A 13,748-nucleotide genomic window follows, 5' to 3' on the forward strand; every position below is an offset into this window, starting at 1 on the left:
CGGATTTTTCGGCAATGCAATTGCCGACTTGTTGTCAACAAGAATTTCTGTAGCATCCTCTTGTGCATGTGTAGCTCTTTCAATAATTTCTTCAACCAAATTGCATGACAAACACTTGATGTAGCGGTAACATATTCAGCTTCACATGTTGAAAGTGTCACAATTAGTTACTTTTTAGAACTCCAACTAAATGCCGAACTCCCCAAACAAAAAACAAATCCAGTTGTGCTGATTTCTACATCTCCACCCCAATCACTATCACTATAACCCACAAGTTTGAATAAAAGAATACAAAGTCCTCTATCAATTTATTGTCTCTCATCCTTTTCATTCTCTTTCTTAGTGTGGTTTCCAATTTCCAACTGTATTTCTTCAAGTTCTATATATCTTGGTGTTGCATGCGTACAGCTAGAAGATGCTGATCTTCTTTCATTAATTAGCTAATTTAGCTTCCGCTACGTCACCTGGCCTTTACCATCTTTTGATCATGTACGTACGTTAATTGCATGATCATTTGTATAATTATATTGTAGGAATTTCCTAGAATTTTTTACCATCATACTCCGGCCAGTAGTGTGATAGCATTATTTTTTTCAGAGGAGATATTTCATTAAAATAAAAAACGTAAAAGTTAGAGGCAATTTTAAGATGTTCCTATACCTAGTTTCGCCCCTTATGGTTGTCCAATAATTAAGAATCTCATAATTAAGAGAGATATTTGCATTTTTTTTTTTTCTGTTTTTTGTCTTTTCTCTTTCTCAAGACATTAATAAATAATTCAAAATACAAAAATCCTTTCAAAAAATTATATATATACATTTTTTTCAAACCAGAGACAAAAAAAAACAAAAAAAAAAACAAAAAACTCACGTACAGGGCCATTTAATTACATCAAATTGCTAGAGCTAGCTTAATTAGCAATCATTTCTTGATCTACTTGTAATTAAGTGTTGGCCGGATGTAACAAGAGCATCCTAATTAACATAGAAACATATGTACGTGGCAGTTGTACTATGGGGAAATCAAAAAGGAAGAAAAAGAAAGGAGAAAGAAGAAAAGAAAGATGATAAGTGTTGGTAAGCTTTAGCCTTTAGCGAACTTTAGCGAAAGAGGTTCAATTATTTTAGTGGCATGCCATCAAGTTCATAAGTCCCCACACTTGAAAAGCTTTCCCCACAATGAAAAGCTCTCATGTCTTTTATTTCCTTTTTTTTTTTTTCTTTAAAATCTACTAGTAGATTTTATATATCCATAAATTTGCATAAAATCTTATAAAAAATGCTTAGGATATTAAGAACTTTTTTTATTAGCTCCTAATTACAAGCTAACATGAAGTGATATGAGTGCCGGCCACGTGACACAATATGAGTGAAAAATTAAGCAACAAAAATTGAAAAATTAAGTTTGTATAGTAAGACATGCACTTGTAAATTTTTGTTTTTTCCTAATGTAATAAGGCACTTGTAAGTTTGTAACGATGGATTGAACTTTAGACCTCCTCCTTTATATATAAGCCACTTAAATCACAAAGTTATTGATCTTAAAATTCTTCGAAAGGAAATAAAAATGGTGCACTTTATGGAAGACATGGATGAGTAGTCTGTAGATGTCTTTGAGCAAGAAAGGACTTGTGGGGTATATATCGTCCTTGGGAATCTGGTGTGCCATCGGCACCACCTTCGGCTTTAGTGACATCGAAAGTCCTACCGATCCAAGAACAGGCTTGATCTCAGCCCCAGGTGATGGGTTTCTAACTTTCTATCTTGGGGTCAAACACTCCTGAGTCACGACCCATTAATGATTCGATTGGTTTCTCCATAGATGCAATGCTTTGTCAAATTTTGGGGCTGAGCATGGACCTACCTCCTACCCACAATACTACAATATTTGTACGTTTCACATATATTTCATAAATTTCTATATTCTTTTACCCTAACCGTACAGTAAACCTGAAATTTTTTTATAAGATCTGCAAATTTGATACTAATCTATATATATTGAAATTAACGGGTTAAAATTGAAAGGTCTAACTCATTTAGTTCAATTAGTCGATTTAAGGTTGACTTTGATATATAGTATTGTATCCATGTGCATCAACACGACTCAAACCCGATACACGACATTTAAGACTAACAATGTCTTATGTGATTTGTAAACTCGACACAAACCAAACACGAAATTTGCATGATAGAATTAGAGAATTTGACATGTTTGGTTGAATTAATTATAATTGATTTATATAATCTTATATTTATCGCTCAATACATATAGTCCGAACACAATAAGTAAAGAAACATGAATTGCCACTCCAACCCCCACATATAGGAGGAGCTTGCCTTCCTTTCTCTCATTCTCACTCTTCTGTACGTGATTTTTTTGTTGCAGGTATATTTCTTGCTGTGTACGTAACTCAGAAAAAGTTAAATTACATACATGTCGACTTTTCAACTTATTAGACTGGCAAAAGAAGAAAGAGTAGCCTTTCACAATCAGTGTGTAGATGTATGTTGCCATGTCGGCAGGGACGAGTGCCATGCATGCATGATCCAGATTCCCGAGGTAGATAAGTACTTTTTCAACCAGATCGAGGGTGGGCATGCATCTCCAATTCCATTGGGTTAAATTATACATGCACTAGTTTACATTGTCACTGCGTTCAGACTAAGAACTTTATCTTTCTCACTAATTAGTAATTACTCTCTGGATTGAAAGGATCATTTTGCAATAAGATGGGTGATTGATGATCATTGATTACTCATGATGCCCCTTTCATCCCAACTCTTTTCGTTACGATTACTGCTCCCTATCTGTTAATTAATTAATTTATTGCCCTCATTTCATCCGATCATATATATAAAGGAAAATTTATATTTTAAAAAGAAAGTTGCATGGAGCAGCGACTTGTAGCATACACATGACAGCCAGTTTATGTACGGAACACTTATCAAGTTAATTTTTAAATAATTAAATTTACTTTGTCAAAATTTTATTTGTTAATTTTTTTTCACTTATATTATAGCCATAACACTCATTTTCTCGTTAATAGGGTTTCGCCAAACAGGACACTAAGTGTAGCCCAAATTGTCTGTTTCTTCCCTCGCATGATTACCGTGCATAAATCAATCCCAAGTGATTGGTGACTGGTGAGTCGGTGACCCTGCAAACACAATAATCTGTCTCTGTTGATGACATCTACTTTCTAGTTTTTCCATAAAATTCACAATATATACACTGCAGCTCATGCTTTCTGTCTTTTGTTGTTTCTTCTCAACATATATAAAAATGTTAACAAACGATTTAAAACATAAAAATACTAAAATAATTTTCACATCAGAAAAATTTTATTTTTAAAATAAAAACTCCAATTAAAGCACATTAATAGGTTTGGTTATAATGCTTTTTGAATTTTTTTTTTTTTTAACAAAAAATAAAAAATATTAACAAACAACTTTAAACTCAAAATATTCATAAAATGTACAATTAAAATTATTTTTACATTTATTTCACTTAAATACTTTTTCAATTAGAAAGAAAAAAGCACCGCCAATTAAAGAACATTATCATAGAAGCACATTGTTTTAATGTAATTTGCTTAACGAATCAAACAAGTCATAATTACTTCTTCACCGATTTATGATGCTTTTTGAATTTTTTTTTTTTTTAACAAAAAATTAAAAATATTAACAAACAAGTTTAAACACAAAATATTCATAAAAAAATTAAAATTATTTTTACTTTTATTTAAATTGAATATTTTTTCAATTAAAAAGCAAAAAGCGCCGCCAAAGAACATTATCATAGAAGCACAGTGTTTTAATGTAATTTGCTTAACGAATCAAACAAGTCATAATTACTTATTCACCGATATCCACCCTTTCCTTTCTCATTCAATTCCTAGATAGAATAGTTCAACCATCTCATCAGAATTGTTGAATATAATTTAGATAACAAACGAGTAAGTCTTTGTCACATCATATTCTTTACGGCTTCTCATTGTTTTCTCTCAATTGTAATTACATAAAGAAAGAATATGATCTTATATATAGAATAATTACATAAAAAGCTCACCATAATTGCCTTCAAATGATCGAGCTGATTTTGGTTGTCTCGCTTTCACATCAAATGAGCTGATTAAGGTCTCGATCGGTAAGGATATGGATTCGGCTTTGGTCCATTTAAAATCAATTATACTGAGATTAAAATGTGTGCCTATTAAAAATGTGATACACTATAGTTACAGTTGAGAATTAAGTATATTTTCATCAGATTCTTGTTCTTTATGTTGTAAAAAAACTGAGCAAAAAAATTGGCTATTGATTTTCTGAACAAAAAGCATCTCTAGCTTTAAAAGTAAAGAAAAATCATTTCGGAAAGAATTTCTTGCTACTTTGATAACATGACACATTTTTTATGTGGCATGTTCAAAGTGTTTTGATGTTTAAATAAAACAGCTTAAATTCTGTAATTTAAAAATTTTAAAAAAAAAATGGTAGGAAATGCTAATCCCAGCCAAATTAAACACAGGATATCATTGGTTGGCAGTTATTGGCTGAATTACTGACTTAATATCACGTACAGTTAATATAATTTAGTAATCATTAAAATACAGAGATAATTTATCTCGTGCTTGGAAAGTCACTATCGGTTAATTATCATGTCACGTGGTCGTGGGTGGCACGTCCATTTTCTCTTGATACACACATATATATATTTGCAATCAAATCATTATCAGCTCGTCACCACCCATCATGATAGCTTGCCGTTTCAACACCCACTCCACCATGTGTTTCTGCCTTCTCCTTTTCAAAGATCATATTACATAGTAAAATATATATATATAGATCGAGTAGTTTTTTAACCCACCTCTCTCGCTCTTCAATACTATATATTGATTTAAATACGTACTTTGAATATAAAAATATATATAATATATATGCTACATCTTGTTTTTTAATGGAAGGATATATATGGGACTGAGAAGTGAGAAGTGGGGAAGACGAAAGCTTGAAGAGATTAACGCCAGACAATGCACGCGATGTCGGGTTTAAATATATATCCAGATTCCATGCTTAATTAAAACCTTTAACTTTAGCCTTTAAGAAATGCTTCTTCTATGCAGTGAATGCATTAATTGCCGTTCAGAAAACACGAGACGTCCTTTGATTGAGATTCTAATTAAAGATGCCCGGGAATTGGCTTCCTATTAAATCTATCCTTTGAAATGATTCACCGGAGGTTTTCTATTAAGGAAATTAAAATGCTTTTAAGTTAAGCCAAAGGAACGTGGATTTCCTCCCTCCCAAATTGCATTTTGTTGGGAATGTACATTCCCTTCTCGAGAGGCGAAAATCTGCATTCCTTTGGCATTAATTGTGAATGTGTTTTCTTTATTTTAAATGACAAGAATGTTCACGTCCCATATGTTTTTATTAATAAGATGCTAATTTTTTTTTTACTTTTTTATGCTCCTATTTAATTTGGTTTTCTTTTCTTTATTGGACATTGTTATTGTTTATTCAAGAAAAGTTAGACTATATGATAATTTTGTTATCAATATTTTTTTAATGCTACTTTTTGGGTTTGATTGTGACCATTTGTAAAATTTGTATAAGAAAGTGAATAATTATTTTATTTCACAAAAACGGAAATGAATGTAAATTCTATATGTACAAAAGGGAAATGAACATATTTTATTTGGTTATAGATGAAAAATAAAGAAAACAAATCAAATAATATAGACAATTTATATATTAGAAAATTAAAGAAAAATCACGGTTTATATATAGTTTTTCTTCCCCAGCATTTTTGTTTAATTTTTAAACAATTTTGTGTCAAACAACTTTATGCACTTGAAGAGAGAAACATAAGGATATTTTGTAAAGAATAAATATTTCAAAGAGGATGCCTATGAGTAAACAAAATATGAGAATTTCATATTCCTGACAATCCTATTAGATTCATAATCATTTTCAAACATGAAAATAGTCACATTCTTAAGAATTCAAATTGAGAATGTAGATACTTAGGGGAATGTTAGATTTCGTGAACCGAACACCATGTTAGGATACTACACTATAAGAGCATTCACATATAGCTTAGCAAGTTTACTCTCAATTTTAGTTAAAAAATCACATTTTTCTATTTTAGCTATCAATTTTTTCAAATCACCTACATCGATCTGACCTTTTATTTTAGCTATCCGCTTTCACCATTCTATTGAAATATTATTTTCAATTATTTTCTTATTCTTTCTTTGAGAGAGGAGAGAATGTTAGAAGGTTTTTAATTTTTTTCACATTTAAAGAGTGAATAGTGTTTACTAATTGTAGCAGCTCACCAAATGTTTCCGCATTTTGTTGAGTTGGATGTAGTTCAGTTTGGTTTCATTTTAGAATATTGGTTAGTTAAAAGCCAAATGAAAATGCTCTACTATCTTTATAAATTGACGTGACAATTCATAATTAATAGAACAATTAAAACTGTATTTTTGACATATTAAGAGTGTTTGGGTAGTACAATTTTATTACACCCCATTACAAAATGATATGACAGTCCATGTGGCATTGCCAATTAGTTTACCACAATCAAATTTAATTGTTTAGACGTGAACAGTCATCAATTTGTAAGGAACTTGTAATAAAAATTATAGTACTGCTAGCAACACTCTAGTCTTGGTAGCATTAAGCTTTATTTAGGAAAAAATGCACATTCCTCCTCAAACTACCATGCAATTCACAATGTCTTCCAAACTTTCAATTAAACTAATGTTCCCCACCAAATTATTAATAAATTGCAATGTGCCCATTTTCTCCTAAAAAGACAAAAATGCCCTTAATTTCAATAAGACAAAAACACTCCTATATTTATAATAATAATTAATTAATTAATTAATTAATTAAAGAAAGAAAAAAAAAGGGCACGGTAAAGATCCATGGCCGTCGTGGGTCTAGTGATCAACAACGGCAGTCGTGGGTCTTGTGAAGACCCACGATGGTCGTGGGTCAGCGGGTTTTTGAGTAGCGTAGAAGAAACATTGCAGATTGTTTGAGGGGTATGAACCGGAAAAATTGAACCCCTTTGTTTAGGGCTGTATTCGAGCCGAGTCGAGTCGAGTATTGAATGTTCAAGCTCGGCTCATTTAATTTTATTTCGAACACGAGTCGAACTCGAATTTATCATCGAACGAAATATTCTGTTCAAGCTTGGCTCGTTTAATTTTATTTCGAATACGAGTCGAGCTCGATCTTATCACGAGCTGCTCAATTAACTTATTCATTTCTTATATAAAGTAAATATCATGATTGTTTATATTTTCATAAATCCATATTAATCATTAATTAATCAAGTCTTGTTAAAATTTTATCATCTGAGTTCATTAAATAAATTAACTTGAATCTTAAATAATATAATCTCGAGTTTATATGTATGTATATAAATTTATTATGCCCATATACAAATTACATGTGTGCACACAAACACATATAACCACACATACTCACAAACACACTTATGTACACACAAATCTATAAAATTAAACTCACAACAATAATTCAAGCTATATCTATCATATTAGGAAGATGATTCATTTATACTTAAGATGTTCTTATTACAAAATTAAAATAATACTAAGAAAAAATTGTAAAAATGAAGTTATACGAGTTTATACAAGCTTATCCGAGTCGAGCCGAGTTTATACGAGTATGTCTCGTTTAATATTCGAACATATTATTGTGTTCACGAACGGCTCATTTATTATTCAAACCGAGACCGAATCAAGCTTAACCGAATCGAATCGAGCCGAGCTGACGAGTGGCCGAGCTCATCTTACACCCCTACCTTTGTTTATTTCCATAATCGAAAAATGTTTAGTTGGCAAACATTAATTAAACATGTGACTTGGGCAGCTTTTGCCAGCCCATAATCTTTATATTAAATCCACCTAATACCTTCCTTCCAAAACCGGAAGCCAATGAGGCATAACCAAACCCTTCCAGTTTTGGACTTACTCATAAATCTCATAGCTTTAGGACTCAACCACATCATTCAATATAAAACATAGTATATATAATAACATATAAACAAAAGAAACATTTTATTAACAAAATAATCACATTTCTATTTTTTTAAGGATAAGTGGAATTTTTTTTTTTGTTTTTTTTTCCATTCGGTCTATTAAATTAACATCTGTTCAAAATGCATGTAATTTTTAGGTCTATTTTTATTTCTTACATATATATATTTACTTTTTGTCAAAAAAAAAAAATGTGAAAATCATATTGATCTTAGTTTAACAGACTAAATTTTTTTAAAAAAATAAAAAAATAAAAAAATTGTACGAATATAAAGAAAAATTTTATTTTTACTTTTATTTACTTCATAGTACATCTCAAGCTAAAGATATAAAGGGAAGGGGACTAGGGGTGATGTTGAGGATTGGAAAGAGAAGGCGCACGTTGATTCATGATGACGCGGCAATAGTGCGTGAGCGTTGAGTTGGGTACGGTACTCCATTGCGCTTAGGCTTAGCTGCACGCACTTGCACTTGCACTTGCCCTTTTGGCAAAGCCAACCAATTTACCTTTCACGGAGCCAACCAGTTTACCTTTCACGGAGCCACCTGACCTGACACGCTCTCTCTCTCTCTCTCTCTATCTCTCTCTCTCTCCTCTGTTGTCCTTGAAATAACGAAGCGGTGGAAGTTTCAGGCATTAGACCCAGTTCGTCTGCCCCATATCCAGTTGCACACGCGTACAATTCCCACTGTTTCCCACATTCCAAGGTCGTGTAGCTTGAAAGCTTGGCCATTTGTTATCCGGGTATTCTTCGGTTTACTTCACAGTAATCGAGGAATGCAGGGATCGGGGTGATCGGCGTGTCGTTTACTACTGTTGCTTTGGATGGCATTGAAGTTTCTTGGTTTTGTAATGGGAATGAACTCATTAATACTGTTCTTTATGAGATTGTAGTTAAAGGTGTTGAATTGGGTCTGCAGATTTGACAGAATTTGATGATGAATACCAAAGTCAGGACCACGCTTCAGTCCATGAAAGCTCCTATGAAGCATGAAAATGTAATCAGACTAACAATCCTTAACTGTTCATAGTCTGAAATTTTATGTTTTATTGGGTGTTTTTCGAAAAACGGTTTCTACTGTAGAACAGATATAGTGGTAACTGTTCTCACCTGAAAATATGGCTTCAGTTTCTCTGAGGAGCCTCTTGAAACTCAAAGCTCCCAGAAATTTCGCAAAAAAGTATATTATCTTGGATGAGAATCCGAGAAGGGTGTTTCTTAAAGTAATTCTGATTCTTCTTTTTCCATAATTATACAACGGGGCTATTGAATCCCCTGCCCTTACAGCATTTGCCCATGAAAATAGAATTTTTCCTTTCTATATTCCTTTTTTATGTGACTCCTATTTATCCACCAGGAGACATAAAAGTTGGCTTCTTTGATCAGGGTCCTAGATTTATATGATTTCTACATACGCTCTCTTTGTTTTCTTTTTATAATTTCTTTATGCATACAATTCGCTCTGCCTATTGCATTCTTTTCCCGTGGAAGCTGATTGTTGCGTATTTTTTTAAAGGAGAAGCTGGATATGCAGGGGAGAAAGATAAATGGTGCTGCAAAAACGTCCACGAGTCAACGAGCCTCCGGAAAAGAAAGAAAAATTGCTTTGCAACAAGATGTATGGATGCAATGCAATTTCTCATAGACCCACTTTTTTTTTTTCTTTTTTTTTTTTGGATTTCATTTCTTTTTCTCTGTTGTTGATAATTCAGTTTGACATTTTGACTTTCAGGTTGATAAGCTCAAGAAGAAGCTTAGACACGAAGAGAACGTTCACAGAGCTTTGGAGAGGGCTTTCAACAGACCCTTGGGCGCTCTACCTCGTCTTCCTCCTTATCTCCCTCGTCATGTTAGTAATTCATTTCTATTTAATTTTTAACGGATTTCCGTCTTTATTTTTATTAAATAAGAGTTCAACGCAAGTGAACTAGTTCACTGATGGTTAGACCCTAAGCTCATAGCAATCATATTTCAAGTAAAGAATTTAGTTAGAAAGATGAACGAACTGAATCCAAAGATTTGAAGGTAGACAACAGAGAAAGCAATTCGATTTTTACATGATATTCAATGGTTTGTCTAAGCATTTTTCATATTTTTCAAGAAGAAATTCTGTTCTTTAATGTCGGATTTCGACTTCTTTTCTAGACACTGGAGCTTCTTGCCGAGGTGGCTGTTTTGGAAGAGGAAGTGGTTCGGCTTGAAGAACAAGTTGTGCATTTTAGACAGGACCTGTATCAGGAAGCTGTCTACATTTCATCCTCGAAAAGGAGCATAGAGAATTCAGCTGATTCAAATGCCCTATACCCGGTTAAGAATCACAAACCAGAGCGATGCAAGTTTTCAGCTCAAAATAAGGGTGACTCTACTGTTTCCACAATGCGGCATAGAGCAACTCTTTCTTGTAAGTTTTCAGATCAACTCAATCTCAAAAAGCATATACATTAAGAAAATTCATCGTGTCTGGAAATGGGTTTTGAAACCTTGTCCTCTTCTTTCATTCCCAGATGATGGGCGGGGAAAAGAGGACCAATCATGTACTAATTTGACAAAGAACCAAAAGCGATCCTCAATCCATAAATCCCATACAGTTCAAACTCCAGTTAAGAGACCTCTCGTAAGCCATAGATCAGCAGAGAAGCGTTTAGATCAAGCAAGGCTAGAAGCAAACAGAATTTTTGACGACCCAAACAGAATTTCTGAAAATACTTTGAAGTGCTTATCAAGCATTCTCCTCAGAATGAGTTCGATGAAGAATCGAAATAGTGCAGAAAATTTACCCTCCTTCTCGACATTAGTAACTCGGAAAAGCAATGAAGAAACTAACTATTGGGACCCTTATGGTATTTGTTCAGAATTTGGAAAGAGAGATATTGGTCCATATAAGAAATTATGTGAAGTTGAAGCTGCCTCAATCAATCCAAACCGAATAACAACTTCTTTGTTTCTACTTCGTAAATTAAAGTAAGTTCTCTATTTTAGAAAATTAGGGTAGTTTCTTACTTTATTCATGGTAATCTATATATTTATACACTAGAACTCATATACATTTATTTCTGAATTCTCAGACTCCTCCTTGGGAAACTTGCCTCTGTCAACTTAAAGAGCCTCACCCATCAGGAGAAGCTTGCGTTCTGGATCAACATTTACAATTCCTGCATGATGAATGTATGTGAAACCTTTCGATCAACATGAGTTTCAATATTTCAACTGTTATGTGGAGAATATATATATATATCAAGGTTCAAATGAAATTTATTACCTGATTTTGTTTTCTATTTTGCTTAAATTATTGATAGTTTATGTTCTGTACTTGCAACTTTTCTGAATCCTTGTTAAGTGCAAAGGAAATATCCATTCACTATACTATATTGCTTCAGGCATTCCTAGAACAGGGCATACCAGAGAGTCCTGAGATGGTTGTTGCTTTGATGCAGAAGGTATACTATCCAGCAACTCCTCTTCTTGTTAGGATAACGAGATATTTACACAATCTCTTTTGAGTCAAACAGTATTTACATCAAAATTTAATTTAGCTGCAAACCAACCTATAGCTTCTAACATTATTTAGATATAGGCAACTATTTATGCACCTCCATTTCTTATTACTCAGGCAACAATAAATGTGGGGGGACACTTGCTAAATGCAATAACTATAGAACATTTCATTCTGAGATTGCCTTACCACTCAAAATATGTGAGTAATGTCCATTTCATGTTTTCCACAAAACTTTTCCAGCTTGAAGATAAAAGTTCTTTCACCAAATTTCTAACTTTTAGTCCCTCCAGACATTTGCCAAGGGTGCAAAAAATGAAGAGAAGACAGCGAGAAGCATATTTGGCTTAGAGTTTTCTGAACCGTTGGTGACATTTGCACTGTCCTGTGGAAGCTGGTCCTCCCCTGCTGTAAGTTTGTACATTAGAGTAGTTAAGTTTTGCTTCAATTATATCTACCGTAGCCCCACATCTATCTTGAGAAAATTACTGAAGCTCTTCAGTGGTCCCAAGTCCTATGCAACTTTATATTTAGTGGCACAGTGTTTCTGGACGGCTTAAAGTGCTGCAAATTTGTCTTTACAATGAATTATATAATGCTTTCCTGGTCTGTATCTCGATAATTTCTATGAGAAAATGACTAAATCAAGACTCTCTAAGCGCCGACAGTTACCATTCGCTTAGAGGTTTGGTGCAGTGATGCCACCACTGATCTATGAACTCTTCCATATGAAGGTGAGAGTGTACACAGCATCTCAGGTTGAGAACGAACTGGAAGTGGCTAAAAGAGAGTACTTACAGGCTGCAGTTGGAATTTCAACTACCAAGTTTGCTATCCCAAAACTGTTGGATTGGTATTTACCTGACTTTGCAAAGGACTTGGAGTCATTGCTTGATTGGATCTGCCTTCAGTTACCAAGTGAACTTGCAAAAGAAGCAATTAAGTGCCTTGAGAGTGGCGAAAAGGAACCTCTTTCACAGTTTCTCCAAGTTATGCCATATGACTTTAGTTTTAGGTACCTTTTATACTCTTAAAACTTTTGCTTCAACAATAAGTTTTTGTCACTTGGGTTACAATTTTTTTGTACACGGTTATTGAATGCATAAGAAAGCTAGATGTATATGGTCTCCTTGTAAGTAGTTATGAGATAATGTTGTCTTCCACTGAGGGGTTTCTGTGTTCTACGTGTGACTTTGGTTTGTGAAGAGTTAGTTCAAACTTTTTGACACTTCCTGTTTGTGTGAAGTCTAGTTATATAGGGCCAATTTCCTTGGAACAATGAAAACCACAACAAACAACTATGTGAAACTTGGCCATTACTTCCCTTAAAAAATGAAGTCTTGTTCATGCATACCAACTAAATTGCTAAAAAAAAAAAAACTAGATTTTCTACAACAATATTTTTTTAGCTTGACTTTTTATATTTTACCATAAACTAGGCATCACAAAAGCTCCTAAATTATAAATTCCTGCAATCAAAACTATAATTTGAAATTAATTTCCAATGTTTTGTATCGATAAAATCAGTGTCAAAATTAACTGATTAGTGACCAAATGATAAGTGAACTTTAATCCACGTGGTTGATCAATACAACCTTGCTTAGTGGTTTGATTAATTCAATTTGAAGTCATTTTCAGTTGGAACTAAATTCGTTGGGATTGTGATACGTCTCCCTTGTGTTATGTTATGGGACACGTGTCTCAATCTTACGGAATTCAGTTTCAACACTAATTATATTGTGATGCATGTTACTTACAATAAAAGATAAAATATATATATATATATATATAACACTCCTTTGGCCATATAAAGAAAGGCCAATAGCACATCTCCACACAGCAACTCAGCAAGAAAAAGTTACAGCCAAATAGGAAGGGCCAATCAAAAGTGATTTAATTCCAGATTTTTTACACCATGGCCAAGTTAGGTGAGACTATTGGTGACCTCCTTAGGGCTTAGACAGTACTCCACAAAATTGAAACATGAGCAACTACACTAACAATCGAAACAAAGCGAATATTGGAAGCTCCATTAAAGAATGTTAGGTGTGAACAGTGACAGAGCATTACTCTGTCTGCCCTCTGGCATGTCGATGGACATTTGTGCATTCCTTCTATTAATAATAACAAGGGAAAAGAGGATAAGACTCCCATATATACTTTTCAACTCCAAGGTTCAAGA

General features: G+C 33.4%; 1 protein-coding gene across 5 annotated transcripts; it reads left to right on the forward strand.

Annotated features, from left to right (window-relative positions):
• The first annotated feature begins 8,445 nt into the window (after positions 1 to 8,445).
• On the forward strand, positions 8,446 to 12,733 carry LOC133867180 (uncharacterized). Of its 5 annotated transcripts, none has more exons than XM_062303884.1 (11): positions 8,446 to 8,816; positions 8,993 to 9,070; positions 9,590 to 9,691; positions 9,806 to 9,922; positions 10,219 to 10,474; positions 10,578 to 11,034; positions 11,139 to 11,238; positions 11,451 to 11,510; positions 11,684 to 11,767; positions 11,860 to 11,976; positions 12,301 to 12,733. In XM_062303884.1, the coding sequence occupies exons 2-11, from the start codon at positions 9,008 to 9,010 to the stop codon at positions 12,598 to 12,600; spliced, it is 1,656 nt and encodes a 551-aa protein (XP_062159868.1). In that variant the 5' UTR covers positions 8,446 to 8,816; positions 8,993 to 9,007; the 3' UTR covers positions 12,601 to 12,733. The 5 variants fall into 5 exon arrangements, with proteins under 5 accessions (XP_062159868.1, XP_062159869.1, XP_062159871.1 ...); XM_062303885.1 differs by having other exon boundaries at positions 8,446 to 8,779; XM_062303887.1 differs by having other exon boundaries at positions 8,446 to 8,779; positions 9,596 to 9,691.
• The last annotated feature ends 1,015 nt before the right edge of the window (positions 12,734 to 13,748 follow it).

The sequence above is a fragment of the Alnus glutinosa genome, chromosome 4 (assembly GCF_958979055.1).
Source record: "Alnus glutinosa chromosome 4, dhAlnGlut1.1, whole genome shotgun sequence".
NCBI lineage: Eukaryota > Viridiplantae > Streptophyta > Magnoliopsida > Fagales > Betulaceae > Alnus > Alnus glutinosa.